The 15,545-nt window shown below is 38.8% G+C and overlaps 1 protein-coding gene across 1 annotated transcript in view; it reads right to left on the bottom strand.

Moving 5' to 3' along the window:
• The window catches only part of NEB (nebulin), a 131,028-nt gene that overhangs the window by 58,123 nt on the left and 57,360 nt on the right, over positions 1-15,545 (bottom strand). Inside the window, 27 exon segments of the mRNA XM_041124650.1 lie at positions 498-605; positions 793-894; positions 2,042-2,140; positions 2,391-2,495; positions 2,798-3,109; positions 3,202-3,306; positions 3,832-3,936; positions 4,161-4,364; positions 5,385-5,696; positions 5,873-5,980; positions 6,125-6,229; positions 6,429-6,632; positions 7,111-7,422; positions 7,599-7,706; positions 7,851-7,955; positions 8,155-8,358; positions 8,837-9,148; positions 9,325-9,432; positions 9,577-9,681; positions 9,881-10,084; positions 10,563-10,874; positions 11,259-11,366; positions 11,545-11,649; positions 12,733-12,936; positions 13,343-13,654; positions 14,612-14,719; positions 15,217-15,321. Of these exon segments, the coding sequence (XP_040980584.1) occupies positions 498-605; positions 793-894; positions 2,042-2,140; positions 2,391-2,495; positions 2,798-3,109; positions 3,202-3,306; positions 3,832-3,936; positions 4,161-4,364; positions 5,385-5,696; positions 5,873-5,980; positions 6,125-6,229; positions 6,429-6,632; positions 7,111-7,422; positions 7,599-7,706; positions 7,851-7,955; positions 8,155-8,358; positions 8,837-9,148; positions 9,325-9,432; positions 9,577-9,681; positions 9,881-10,084; positions 10,563-10,874; positions 11,259-11,366; positions 11,545-11,649; positions 12,733-12,936; positions 13,343-13,654; positions 14,612-14,719; positions 15,217-15,321 (4,581 nt within the window).

A 15,545-nucleotide genomic window follows, 5' to 3' on the forward strand; every position in this document is an offset into this window, starting at 1 on the left:
GTGGATGCTTATTTAAGTTATTTATATCACACTGTTTTGATAAAATGTATATTCAAACTGAGTAACGTAATAATTTTAACATCCATTATGGAAAAGTTTAAAATGTAATGTGCATACCATCTTACAGTTTTTCAAGGAGGAAGCCTCCATAATACGCCAAAAAGTGAAATCATAGTTATATATTATAATCATAGTATCACTTCAATTATTTAACATTTATAAAATATCGAAGTCCACCTTAGTTGATTTTGAAAGGACTGTTCCTGAAGAAAGCGAAGGTGGAAAGGAGAATCTGACCTTTCAGCGCTGATATCTGTAAAACCCATAATAACAAAGATGGCTGCATTGTTTGGAGGACAGTGGACTTCATGGGTCATGAGAAGTCTACTGGATGTTACCCCTAATGGAAAGCTTTCTGTCTCTGTTGTTGAATTTGCAAGGCCTTTAACATTTCCAGGTTTCCAAGCACTTGCCTTCCTAACGAGAAAAATTATTACCTCGCTTTGGACATCATTTGAGCGTTTGGCATGACAGATCTGCACAGTGTCAGGAGGTAAGAGGTAACCAGTGGCTTTTTCTTTCTCCCAACTCTCCTTGTATAAATTCTGTGGAAGATAAAAGTGAGGAGGAATTCAACACTACTATAATGATAATTATTACCGTATATATGTAACCTATATTAAAGTGTAAGGATTATAAATCCTTCCCTTAGGTTGTTAATAAGGCAAGTTTTCTAAATTGCTTGAAAGAGTTATTAATGTGAGTATAAACTGTCAAGGAGAGATCACATACCTGATTAAGGATTCTGGCTGCCTCTCGGGCCATATCTAGCTGTGGCGTATCTGTTAGAGTATAATTTGACTTGACCTCATTCCATGCCTTGTGGTATTTAATCTAGAACAGAGAAAGAAATGACCGCCTTGCAGCACCATCACGAAATTGGGAAAACATAATGCCAAGACCCATATTTTATGCATAAAATAATGTATAAACCCCTGAATTTGCAAGGCTATTAAACATGACACATTAAATATACATCCAAATGGGTAATTTTTTTAAAAAGGAAATTATACAAGACAAGAAATTACAAAATTTCTCTGAGAAAATTTTGAAAACTTGTTCCAAGGCAGCTGGATGGACAGAGGATAATATTCAGAAGTCAAAGGTATGCTAGCTGTTTGACCTACAGGGATGTACAGCCAATAGCCAAGGAAGAAGTGTTCAAACCAGGGCAATAGATTTTAAGCTTTTTAAGAGCAAATCTCTTTACTAAGCATGATCTCTCTGTGAATGCAGCATTCTAGCATCTCCCAACCACAGATATCTACACTGAGTCATGTTCCCAAGCACAGGACATGCCCAAATGTGTGTATGTGGTTGCATGGCAGTATGCCATTCAATTCAACCGTATCATTGTTATTGCCAACCTTTTACCAGTGTCTGAGTTAATGTGAGTGTTTAGCTTGGCCTGTTCTGTAACAGAAGCATGCAGCAAAAAAGAAACATAAACTCATGAACTGAGACAGGGTCATGTAATTTCATGTTCACAGTCCAGCTTCTCACAGACTAGCCTTCAAAGACATAAAAAGAATGGCAAGCTGAGAGCACACCAGTTTTGCTCATGTTTATTGTTACACAGTGGTTAACTAGAAAGTGTAAACTCATATTGGCATAAGTGAGAAGGATTAAACATTACGGTTGCCAAAGTGCAAGTGCTATTTATGTTCATGTTGTCAATGTTCACCAATGATATCGGCCAAGGCTGAAAGAAGGGGCTGGTTGCAGAACTAGCACTGGCTTTTCACATGTCTAGGCATGATGTTATTCTGCTCGAGGAGCTTCTTCCCTCATAAGTGATGGAGATAGGCTAATAAAGTCCTGTTTATTTTTATGTCATATGTTCACAGAATTCCCAGAGACTGATTGAGAATTCTTTTGCATTTTTTTAAAAAGATAAAATAAATGTCCTTTTAAAGATAAAATCCTACCACGTACAGATACAGATCAAATTAACAGCCCAGAAACATGCTAGCAAACTTACATCACTACGAATTTCACCACTATTCTTTGCTGTGATATAATCAACTCTGTCCGCCACTGGAGTAAATGGAAGAGTTTCGACTTTTGTACGGTACTTTCTCTATACAAGAGAAAAGATGAACAGTCAGATTATACTGGTATATTTTATAGCTAACACAGCAATTCTGAATACATAGACAAGACAAGAAAGTTTACATGGAAGGAAAAACTCTCCATACACAATGAATGCTGTGGGAGTACTCCAGTTGTACTTTTTATTTTAAAAAAATATTAAAGTATCTAACCATTAAAAATACTTTAAATTACAACTACCCTTAAGAAAATTTTAGTATTGAGAAACATTTTGTTACCTCATTCAAGAGATCTCCAGCATATTTGACATGGTTGATTCCAACCGAATCATTTGGCAACCATCCAATACCCCGTAACCATTCTAAATCAGATTTGTAAATAGCCTGGGAAAACAAAATAGGGTCCATGCTGTTAGCTACAGTTCCCTGTACAATCCAGCAAGATTGATAACTAATGGCACTTCCACTGGTTAAAAGGAGAGCAGTAATTCCAACATGAGCACTATATCTGAATTTATCACACTTCAAACTTGGCAATATATAACACTGGCATGTATTTTGCATTCCTAATAAACAGCAAAGCCAATTCACTGAATTCAGCAGAAGATTCCTACCACTTAGAGCTGAAGCAGACTAAGAAGAGACAATACAGTAATAAGTTAAACTAAGTTTTCATGTTAACTTACATCACTCTGAAGATCGTAGGCTTTCCTAGCCTGTATGACATCATTCTGATCTGGAAGACAGACCCACTGATGCAAGTAATGACGGTAATCAACATCACTGACCAAAGACTGACCATGTTTAGCTGCTATGATAGATAGCATGTCTACTGGTAGGTGGCACTGTGTCTTCCATTTGGCAAAGTGTTTCTTGTATTCTAGTTCACTCTGAACTTTGCCTATGCCAAGGGCAAACTTCATTTTCTTATCTGCTTTTGCATTTGGAACTCCAACATAATGTCCTTTCTGCTTCTCATGATCCAGTTTGTATTTATACTGTGTAAAGAGCAAAGATCACCATTACCAACAGTTATCATGAAATAGCTCTTAAAGCATAGGAAGAGCTAGATGCCTCTTTTGGCACTTACATCACTAGCAATTTCTCTAGAAGCTTTGGCTGCCTTGATTGGGATTGCATCTGCTCTCAAATCACAACTCATCTTCAACTCATCCCAAGCTTCTTTATACAGTTTCTGAAAAGACAGCAAAATGTCACATATATGCTAAATACTCTGGCATTTGCCATTAAAGAAACACATAGTTTACTGCCATTTGTTTGCTGAAATATCATGAGAATCTTTTGTGCATTACTCCTGCTCCTAGCCATAAATACTGCTGCAAATCTTACTGCCTTTCAAACATGTACAGTACCTGCAACCAGTTTTGTAACCTATACTGCACAGAAGGGTGTGTGTAAAAGTTCAGAAAATATTTATATGCCTTGGGTTCTCGTCCATTTCAACAAAATATTATCTCAGTGGTGGGTGATATTAATAATTTTTAAATAGCTGTACACAAGCACTTATTTTAAAATGTCTGAATACTTTAAGAATACTCAGCAGAGAGAAGAGAATGTTGCAAGCCCTGTATGAGGACAGACTTCAATGAGATTCACGTGACTTAATCGTCAACTTTGTAAGTAACATCTTAGAATGGTAAAATTCACAGAATACACATATTATTTTATAGAAATGTAGAAAATATAATGTTAAGCATACCTGGCTATAATTAACAGCATTAGTCTTGGCTAAGTTGATTTCAGGTGTGTCTGGCACAATATGGATCATAGTCTTGTCCTTTTCCCAGGCTTCTTTGTATTTTGGCTGTTAAAATAGTTAATTTTATGATATTGTAATTACGGAATTTCACTTGTCAGTAACATAAAATCCCATAAATATCTCCTGAATTATCATCGTTAAAAAAAAAAATTTCTGGAAAAGCATTAAACTTGACTTAAAATACCACTGATCAATTTTATATTTTAGCAGTGATATTTCTCTTTAACTGTTTATAGCCTTGAAACAGCTTTAAGAACATTGTAACGTACAATGCTGACTTGTTCGGCATTCACTTTAGCTAGAACAACGTCTGGAGAATCAACAACACTGGTGTATTTCAGGCTTTCAATACGTGTACGATACACATTATCACTCAGGAGATCCTGGGCATGCTTCGCTCTCTTAACATCCGGAGAGTCATTAGGCAACCAGCCAATTCCACGAAGCCACTCTAGGTCTGACTTATAGACAGCCTGTATCAGACATGGTCAGAAAAGGAAAACATTGTGTTTAAAATGACTGTCTTAATTATTTTGAATTATACAAAGCAGTGTATGTTTTAGAAAATGTCAAAGCAGCTAGAGCTACATTAATCCTTTTTATATACAAGAGATGTTCACTGTCATAAGTAAAATAAAACCTGGGAACCTGGTTTTAAGTAGTTCATTTCTTAAACAATACATTCTAAAACCTGTGAAGTTAAATAGAGGGGAAACAACTGAACAGAATTGCTGTCAATGATGATGAGTATTAAGATCTTAAAAGAGCCTTCCTGTCCCCTCTAGCCACTTCAACAATTTACAAGTCCAAACAAAACATCAAGCTGCCCACCAGAAAATTTCACAAAAAGGAGGAAAAAACCCCAGTTATAGAGGTAATGGGGGCTAGAGCTAACTGGCATAATTCCTGAAGTGCTATCAGGCAACATTATTTAGGTTTTAACTGAGCAAATACTTCAGCGAGGGACACGAATCTCACCTCCAGAACTCGTAACTGAAACAGAGGAAAAGCGACTGATGTTGACTGATAAACAGCAAAGTCAAGTCAGGAAATCAGCTGCACTGACTCCTCCTGCTTTTAAATCAGCCACTAAAACATCTTACCTGCTATGTTACACAGTTTTCTTGCAATTAAATAAATTTCCAAGTCAACTCAGCTAATCAGGAGTAACAAAAGCCAACTGATTCCAAAGTAGTAAACAGATGTTATTTCGTAAGTCCCATCAAAGCAAGAGAGACAAATCTTCATCCTCTCCAAATCACAATACTCCAAAAGCATATGTAACACAGCAGATAACATTTTATAAAATATAGAGGTAACACCAATACTTTTTAAAGGATGAAAAAGAGCAGATAATAGCAGTAACATGAAAAACTGAAGAAAATAGTCTAAAAATAAATCCTTTGTGACTGTATAATATCAAACCATCAAAATAAGGCTATAATCTATTAAACAGCAACAGTAGCTACTACCACATGTCTACACATACGCACATCACTCTGTAGGTCGTAGGCCTTCCTTGCATGGATCACGTCATTCTGGTCAGGCAGACAGGTCCACTGGTGAAAGTACTGGCGGTAGTCAACATCACTGACTAGATTCTGGCACTCCTTGGCTGCCTGCACTGACATTGCGTCGACTGGTATGTGGATCTGGGCCTTTGAGTCATGGTACGCCTTCCTGTAAATTCGGTCGTTCTGCAGCAACATGGCACGCGCAGCCCACGACAGTTTGGGATCCTCCTGGGCAGTTCGGCACCCGATGTAGTGGCCTTTCTGCTTCTCGTGCGTTTCTTTGTACTTGTACTAGAAATACAGAAACAACATAAGCAGCCACACATTGCTACACCTGAAAGTGACTTGTGAACAAAAGGCTTTCAGCTTCCTAAGCTGTCAACCCTTTGAGCCGAACTTTACTCAGCTCTGCTGAGCTGCACACAGGAAAAGACAGACAGAGCGACCACATTAAGAGAAGACTGTACCTCACTAGCAATGTCTCTGGAAGCCTTTGCTTGTTTGATGGGAATGGCATCAGCTCTTAAGTCATAGCTTTTCGCCTTGGCCTCATCCCAGGCCTTCTGATAATGTTTCTGCAAAGAAAATTAATTGCCCTTGTTACACGCAGTCAAGACTCTCTGATACCAACTCCCTTTCTTAAAACCTACTCTGGAAGAGCAATTGTCATACTCTTAGTTTAGTAATGCTTCATGTGCCTAATGATTTCATTCTCTTACGTTGCTGATGTTGAGAGCATTGACTTTGGACTGCAGCATTACAGGAGTATCAGAAGGTATGGTAATCTGCGTCTTGTCTCTGTCCCAGGCTTCACGATACAGATGCTAAAGGAGAAAGGAAGCATAATGACATTTCACTATGGTCTGAACACTGAGAAAAAAAAACACCAACAGGAATTCTTTAGTAATTCTGATTTGCAATACTTTCCAATTAGTCATTCCCACGGTAGAAATTCTGCTGTCCACCACAAAACAAAAGAAATGCCCTCACATAAAGGAAAAGGTAAGTGAAAGGTAAGCTTACGTCACTGATCTGCAAAGCATTGATCTTAGCCTGGACGACGTCTGGCGAGTCAGTAACGCTAGTGAATTTCAACTCCTCTGGCCGTGTGCGGTACAACCTCTCGTTCAGGAGCTCCTGGGCTTTCTTTGCTTTGACCACGTCCACAGAACCTTCTGTCAACCAGCCAATGCCTCGCAACCATTCCAGGTCTGACTTGTACACATTCTACAAAAAAGCCAAGGGTTATCAACGTTGCAGAGACAACTCTATGTGCAGAGAGGTTTCGTACAAGGCTTTCCCCAAGCTCCTTCTCTCACAGTTACACAACAAGCAGTCAAGGAGACCATGGCGCACCAGGTCCTTCCCACACACAGCTAAACCCCTGATTTGCACAGCAACAAAGGTACTTCTAAAGGTACTCGCTGCATGCAAACCAGTGGCATAATCTGCAAGCAGGCTGCAAGCAAACATTCTAGAGCGGAACAAAAAACCACGGCCTCCTTATGAACTGCCCGGAATATTTCTGGCCTCCCAGATGAAAACACTACTGATTCGGAAAGGGTCATCCAGATGAATTAAAATAAACATACCAGGACTGACTGCAGGTTCGTGAACGTCCATTTGAAAGGATATTTGCACAGTCACTAGCAAACAGAGCCTCACACACCTGCCATACAGCTTTTCTACAGTTACTCTCACTCACATCACTCTGTAGGTCGTAGGCCTTCCTTGCATGGATCACGTCATTCTGGTCAGGCAGACAGGTCCACTGGTGAAAGTACTGGCGGTAGTCAACATCACTGACTAGATTCTGGCACTCCTTGGCTGCCTGCACTGACATTGCGTCGACTGGTATGTGGATCTGGGCCTTTGAGTCATGGTACGCCTTCCTGTAAATTCGGTCGTTCTGCAGCAACATGGCACGCGCAGCCCACGACAGTTTGGGATCCTCCTGGGCAGTTCGGCACCCGATGTAGTGGCCTTTCTGCTTCTCGTGCGTTTCTTTGTACTTGTACTAGAAATACAGAAACAACATAAGCAGCCACACATTGCTACACCTGAAAGTGACTTGTGAACAAAAGGCTTTCAGCTTCCTAAGCTGTCAACCCTTTGAGCCGAACTTTACTCAGCTCTGCTGAGCTGCACACAGGAAAAGACAGACAGAGCGACCACATTAAGAGAAGACTGTACCTCACTAGCAATGTCTCTGGAAGCCTTTGCTTGTTTGATGGGAATGGCATCAGCTCTTAAGTCATAGCTTTTCGCCTTGGCCTCATCCCAGGCCTTCTGATAATGTTTCTGCAAAGAAAATTAATTGCCCTTGTTACACGCAGTCAAGACTCTCTGATACCAACTCCCTTTCTTAAAACCTACTCTGGAAGAGCAATTGTCATACTCTTAGTTTAGTAATGCTTCATGTGCCTAATGATTTCATTCTCTTACGTTGCTGATGTTGAGAGCATTGACTTTGGACTGCAGCATTACAGGAGTATCAGAAGGTATGGTAATCTGCGTCTTGTCTCTGTCCCAGGCTTCACGATACAGATGCTAAAGGAGAAAGGAAGCATAATGACATTTCACTATGGTCTGAACACTGAGAAAAAAAAACACCAACAGGAATTCTTTAGTAATTCTGATTTGCAATACTTTCCAATTAGTCATTCCCACGGTAGAAATTCTGCTGTCCACCACAAAACAAAAGAAATGCCCTCACATAAAGGAAAAGGTAAGTGAAAGGTAAGCTTACGTCACTGATCTGCAAAGCATTGATCTTAGCCTGGACGACGTCTGGCGAGTCAGTAACGCTAGTGAATTTCAACTCCTCTGGCCGTGTGCGGTACAACCTCTCGTTCAGGAGCTCCTGGGCTTTCTTTGCTTTGACCACGTCCACAGAACCTTCTGTCAACCAGCCAATGCCTCGCAACCATTCCAGGTCTGACTTGTACACATTCTACAAAAAAGCCAAGGGTTATCAACGTTGCAGAGACAACTCTATGTGCAGAGAGGTTTCGTACAAGGCTTTCCCCAAGCTCCTTCTCTCACAGTTACACAACAAGCAGTCAAGGAGACCATGGCGCACCAGGTCCTTCCCACACACAGCTAAACCCCTGATTTGCACAGCAACAAAGGTACTTCTAAAGGTACTCGCTGCATGCAAACCAGTGGCATAATCTGCAAGCAGGCTGCAAGCAAACATTCTAGAGCGGAACAAAAAACCACGGCCTCCTTATGAACTGCCCGGAATATTTCTGGCCTCCCAGATGAAAACACTACTGATTCGGAAAGGGTCATCCAGATGAATTAAAATAAACATACCAGGACTGACTGCAGGTTCGTGAACGTCCATTTGAAAGGATATTTGCACAGTCACTAGCAAACAGAGCCTCACACACCTGCCATACAGCTTTTCTACAGTTACTCTCACTCACATCACTCTGTAGGTCGTAGGCCTTCCTTGCATGGATCACGTCATTCTGGTCAGGCAGACAGGTCCACTGGTGAAAGTACTGGCGGTAGTCAACATCACTGACTAGATTCTGGCACTCCTTGGCTGCCTGCACTGACATTGCGTCGACTGGTATGTGGATCTGGGCCTTTGAGTCATGGTACGCCTTCCTGTAAATTCGGTCGTTCTGCAGCAACATGGCACGCGCAGCCCACGACAGTTTGGGATCCTCCTGGGCAGTTCGGCACCCGATGTAGTGGCCTTTCTGCTTCTCGTGCGTTTCTTTGTACTTGTACTAGAAATACAGAAACAACATAAGCAGCCACACATTGCTACACCTGAAAGTGACTTGTGAACAAAAGGCTTTCAGCTTCCTAAGCTGTCAACCCTTTGAGCCGAACTTTACTCAGCTCTGCTGAGCTGCACACAGGAAAAGACAGACAGAGCGACCACATTAAGAGAAGACTGTACCTCACTAGCAATGTCTCTGGAAGCCTTTGCTTGTTTGATGGGAATGGCATCAGCTCTTAAGTCATAGCTTTTCGCCTTGGCCTCATCCCAGGCCTTCTGATAATGTTTCTGCAAAGAAAATTAATTGCCCTTGTTACACGCAGTCAAGACTCTCTGATACCAACTCCCTTTCTTAAAACCTACTCTGGAAGAGCAATTGTCATACTCTTAGTTTAGTAATGCTTCATGTGCCTAATGATTTCATTCTCTTACGTTGCTGATGTTGAGAGCATTGACTTTGGACTGCAGCATTACAGGAGTATCAGAAGGTATGGTAATCTGCGTCTTGTCTCTGTCCCAGGCTTCACGATACAGATGCTAAAGGAGAAAGGAAGCATAATGACATTTCACTATGGTCTGAACACTGAGAAAAAAAAACACCAACAGGAATTCTTTAGTAATTCTGATTTGCAATACTTTCCAATTAGTCATTCCCACGGTAGAAATTCTGCTGTCCACCACAAAACAAAAGAAATGCCCTCACATAAAGGAAAAGGTAAGTGAAAGGTAAGCTTACGTCACTGATCTGCAAAGCATTGATCTTAGCCTGGACGACGTCTGGCGAGTCAGTAACGCTAGTGAATTTCAACTCCTCTGGCCGTGTGCGGTACAACCTCTCGTTCAGGAGCTCCTGGGCTTTCTTTGCTTTGACCACGTCCACAGAACCTTCTGTCAACCAGCCAATGCCTCGCAACCATTCCAGGTCTGACTTGTACACATTCTACAAAAAAGCCAAGGGTTATCAACGTTGCAGAGACAACTCTATGTGCAGAGAGGTTTCGTACAAGGCTTTCCCCAAGCTCCTTCTCTCACAGTTACACAACAAGCAGTCAAGGAGACCATGGCGCACCAGGTCCTTCCCACACACAGCTAAACCCCTGATTTGCACAGCAACAAAGGTACTTCTAAAGGTACTCGCTGCATGCAAACCAGTGGCATAATCTGCAAGCAGGCTGCAAGCAAACATTCTAGAGCGGAACAAAAAACCACGGCCTCCTTATGAACTGCCCGGAATATTTCTGGCCTCCCAGATGAAAACACTACTGATTCGGAAAGGGTCATCCAGATGAATTAAAATAAACATACCAGGACTGACTGCAGGTTCGTGAACGTCCATTTGAAAGGATATTTGCACAGTCACTAGCAAACAGAGCCTCACACACCTGCCATACAGCTTTTCTACAGTTACTCTCACTCACATCACTCTGTAGGTCGTAGGCCTTCCTTGCATGGATCACGTCATTCTGGTCAGGCAGACAGGTCCACTGGTGAAAGTACTGGCGGTAGTCAACATCACTGACTAGATTCTGGCACTCCTTGGCTGCCTGCACTGACATTGCGTCGACTGGTATGTGGATCTGGGCCTTTGAGTCATGGTACGCCTTCCTGTAAATTCGGTCGTTCTGCAGCAACATGGCACGCGCAGCCCACGACAGTTTGGGATCCTCCTGGGCAGTTCGGCACCCGATGTAGTGGCCTTTCTGCTTCTCGTGCGTTTCTTTGTACTTGTACTAGAAATGCAAAAAAGAAGTATTAAATGAAACAGTGAATCTGGGATGAATTTCCCATAATTTCATATTGCTTCTGATCACAATTTTTTTTTTATGTTATGAAATATACTCATTCAGAGTTTAGAAATCTCTAATGCATTCTTGATCCACAGATTTTGTTTATTTTCATTGTAGTTTATTATTTTCTAATATCTGCTTAATGTCAGGATTTATAATTCAATGTTCCCTTTGGAAACTGTTGTCCACTTTCTTTCTGCAGTGAATTCTTTGTTAGTAGGCTTTCAAGATGAATCTGATATACCTTTTTTTTTAATTTGTACATAGCTGATTACTTCAATCTTGTTTCTCAAGGTAATAGAAAATAAACGTAAAGGAAAAACGTACATCACTCGCAATATCTCTTGATGCCTTTGCACTTCGGATTGGAATTGCATCAGCCCTCATATCATAACCCTTCTTTTTGGCCTCTTCCCAGGCTTGTATATAAAGTTTCTACACAAAAGAAGACAGAAAATGGCTTCTCAATATTCAGAAATACGGAATTTCTACATTTCATAATTTTTTCTTAAAATTTTCATGAATGCATATTTTAGAAGATCATTATGGTTAAAGAAATCCTTACTTAATTTCTGAATTTCCATTACTTCAGTATATGTTTAAATGTTCTTACATGGCTAACATTAGCTGCATTGGCCTTCGCTAACAAAATATCCGGTGTGTCAGGCATGACGTGAATTGATGTTTTGTCTGCATCCCAGGCTTCTGTGTATAAACGCTAGAGAGAGGAAAACACATTCCTTTAAAAAGTTTCTTTATGTGTGTCATGATGGAAAGACCGCAAATTTGAAAGCAATAGTTATCAAAAATATATCCATAATATACAAGAAAAGTAATCTTAAAGCAGAACAAGATATATGTAACTAAACTAATAAATTTGTCCAAAGAAAGTATTTTACAAACTGTGAGGGGTAGTTCAAGCAAGCTTTGACTACCCTGTCATAGCAAAGCTTCTCACTGAACAGCTCAAGAAGGAAGCTTTGTCCTTCCTCATTATTTCTCAGGCTAAGTTGGCAGAACAATTCATTGATTTAGGATTGCTGGGAAACTGCTGTAGGAGGAAAACTACATTCATTATTCTGCTGTATCTGTATGAGTTGTTTGACTGATGTTTCTTATTAAAGAGAAGGAGCAGGTATTTTGTGACTTGCATCCTCCAGGTCTGAGATAAATTCAGAAGCTTCACTTCCAGGGAACATAAGCTATTTCCTCATAACTTGTTCATCATGCAGTATGACATTCAGTCAACAATACATCGTTATAGCAGCTGCTGTAAAAGCCTCAGTATTCTGCTACATCCTATCTTAATAGCATGGTCATGGCACCACCACCTCGGAACATACCCTAACACCTTGCTGGAACATCATTTCTGCAGATTTCACAGTATTGTCTAAGAACTGCAAAAAAATTTAGCCTGTTCTGTCAGAGATGAGCTTTGTATAGTGAAGTAGCATTAAAAAAACCAGAAAAACCATATCAAACAAACATTTTAAAATAGGATTTCAGCTGAGATGGGAGGAAGAGGGAAATTCACCAAAATTTTTAGTATTACTCTTGAAAAATATGTGACTTAAGTGAATTTTTTTGACATTTTTACTAAGTGTTCAGTTCAGACAGACCCCTGAAATAAGAGCTTTCCTGTGCAAAGGCTGAATTTGGACATTCGTTTTCTCTAAGTCCACAATGGCAGTGTTTAGTCTTTGTATTTTATATTTTTCACATAATGAACAATTTCTATTAGCTAGTAATACTAGTGATTTTGCTAAAGCACAAAACAAAACAAAAAAACCCAAAACCTCACCTTGTTCATTATCTCAGCATTTTGCTTGGCTAAGACCATGGCCAAAGAATCTGTCACACTAGTAAATTTAATTTGGTCTGCTGGTTGACGATACTTCCTTTCACTCAGGATTTCTCCAGCTTTCTTGGCTTTTTCAACCTCCATGGAACCAATAGGAACCCATCCAATACCTCTTAGCCATTCCAGGTCTGATTTGTAAACAGCCTGAAAAAATTTGAAAGTTCATTATATATGTGCAAGTGTGATCAAATATTAAAATAATTATAAATAAGCATATTCTAGTCTACATGAACAATTTTATATATCTCTGCATAGTAGAAGGACATAGTTTTGAAAACAATTGTTATTTTTGAAGATTTATTAAAATAATTATTAAATAACAAAAAGAATAGAGTTACTGAAGAGCTCCACAAATAACAGAGGTACACACAAATTACATCTCAGGCTGAGGACTGAGAATATATGATTAAGCACAAATTTGATGATAGAATATTAATTATTTCATCTCTATCAACATGTCTGATGCAAGCAACTATGTATCTTTTAAAAATTCTATTATGTAAGACCCAGTATATTTAATTATGTATTACAAATTTTATGATTTACTCACATCACTCTGTAGATCATAGGCTTTCTTAGCATGGATAACATCATTCTGGTCCGGCAGACAGATCCACTGATGCAGATAGTGGCGGTAATCAACATCGCTGACCAGCTCCTGACATTTCTTGGCCAACACGATTCCCAGCATGTCCACTGGGCTACTGAAGTGTGTCTTTGTCTTCTCAAAGGCTTTCTTGTACTCCCTGTCACTCTGGATCTTGGCTACGTGCATCGACCACATCATCTTTGGATCATCCTCTATGTTACGGGCCCCTATGTGGTGGCCAAGCTGCTTGCGATAGCCTTCTTTGTATTTGTACTGAAATAAAGTATGTTGATATTCACATGGTATATTTATAAATTAATAAAAAATTCATACAGTTTAACATAATCATTAGTCTCTTGTTTAGAGAAAAATATGTTTTAGGTCTTTCTCCTTTTTTATTAATTTTCACATAAAAAGGATTTTTATTCCAGATATCATTATCTCTGATTTTTTTATATAACTATATCACACTTTCAATTAACTAAACATTTAATTTCACACACTTACTAACAATTTTGATATCCCACATTTTTTACTATTAAGATTAAAATGTAAACATTAACTTATTTTAAAAGCTTATTACAAAACACCTTGATGAAGATAGTCTGAGTTGGTCTTAATACTAACAGTTTAAATATCAGTCTTGATAGAAAAACAAGGAGCATAAAAAGCTGTTATTCTCTGTCTCTTAGTGATGCTTCCTCATCCCAGAAGCAAAACCTGTCATAGTCATTGCATATTTTTTTCCTGTTTTTATATTCAGACATCTTGAATTTTAATATCACATTTCAACAGAGCTATTTTCTCCCCAGGAAAAGACAACAATTTAGAACTTTTAGAACTGATTTACTAATAAATCTATCTTGGGGATAGATTTTAAAGTATTTCCTATTTTGAATCAGAAATTAATTTGACTAACTCTAGCATAGACTCATATGCCTTATTGATCATCCTGCTTGAACATCCATGGACATCAATGGAACTATTACAGGGGGCATAGAAATAATCCTAATAGTATTTTATTTATTTATTGATGTGATACATACTTCATGCATAAAAATACTGGTTATCCATTCCTTCCATGCACTAAAGGCATGCAGTGGAATCACTGGATTTCAGTATTATCCATTCTATAAACTATAAGGTATTACATTAATGAACAATGGAATAAACTTTCTGATTCTTTTCCATTACCAAATCCATACAGACATGATAAAAAAACCTGCTTACATCACTGGCAATCTCTCTGGATGCTTTGGCAGCTTGAATAGGAATGGCATCAAAACGCAAATCATGACCCTTCTTCTTCGATTCCTCCAAAGCTAATTTGTACATTTTCTGTGAGAAAAATATTCACATTCTTGTTTCAAAAACAAAATTACACTTCAGTTAAGCACATCTGTGTAATAAAACAAATGCGGCCCTTGAACAATATTGCTAATGTTCAGAGAACTTAAATATCTGAACACAGCTCTATCTTCTCTAGAAAATAAAACAATGCAGATTTCAATGATCTTGTATTGTAGATGCTTGGAAACTGGAAACCATTTAGGGAAGGCAAAGAAAGGAATATTCTAAAAGTTAAATTATTTATTTCCATACCTTGCTATAGAAATGACTTCTCATTTATGGCAGATAAGATATTTTAAAAGCCCAATTAGATACCTAGGAGGTAAATTCTAGAGAAAGAACAACTCTGATGATTTCAGCAGTGGAGCTAACAATTTGTGAACTAAAGAAATTGACAATATTATAATATTAATTAAAAGTCAGAGATGACAAAATTGTACTTGTCAGAAATCTTTTAATTCTCTCAACTCTTCAGTTTTACTCACCTGACTGTAATTTAATTGGTTTTGTTTAGCTAGCAGGATTTCTGGTGTGTCAGGCATGACATGAACCATGGTCTTATCTTTATTCCATGCTTCAGTGTATAAATGCTAAGAAACAATACAGGAAGAGATTAATATTGCATTCCAAAACAAGGTAATATCTCATTAATCAGGTAAAACATAGAGCATACTAGGTAAAATTAGAGGAAATATAGCATGGATAAATGGTTATGTATTTAATCAAGTAGAGATATCATTACTGAAAAGATAATTTATCTGAGAAATTTTAACAACACTTAGAAAACTGCCACGTTACTTAAGAATAATGAATA

Source organism: Aquila chrysaetos, chromosome 6 (genome assembly GCF_900496995.4).
Source record: "Aquila chrysaetos chrysaetos chromosome 6, bAquChr1.4, whole genome shotgun sequence".
NCBI classification, from domain to species: Eukaryota; Metazoa; Chordata; class Aves; order Accipitriformes; family Accipitridae; genus Aquila; species Aquila chrysaetos.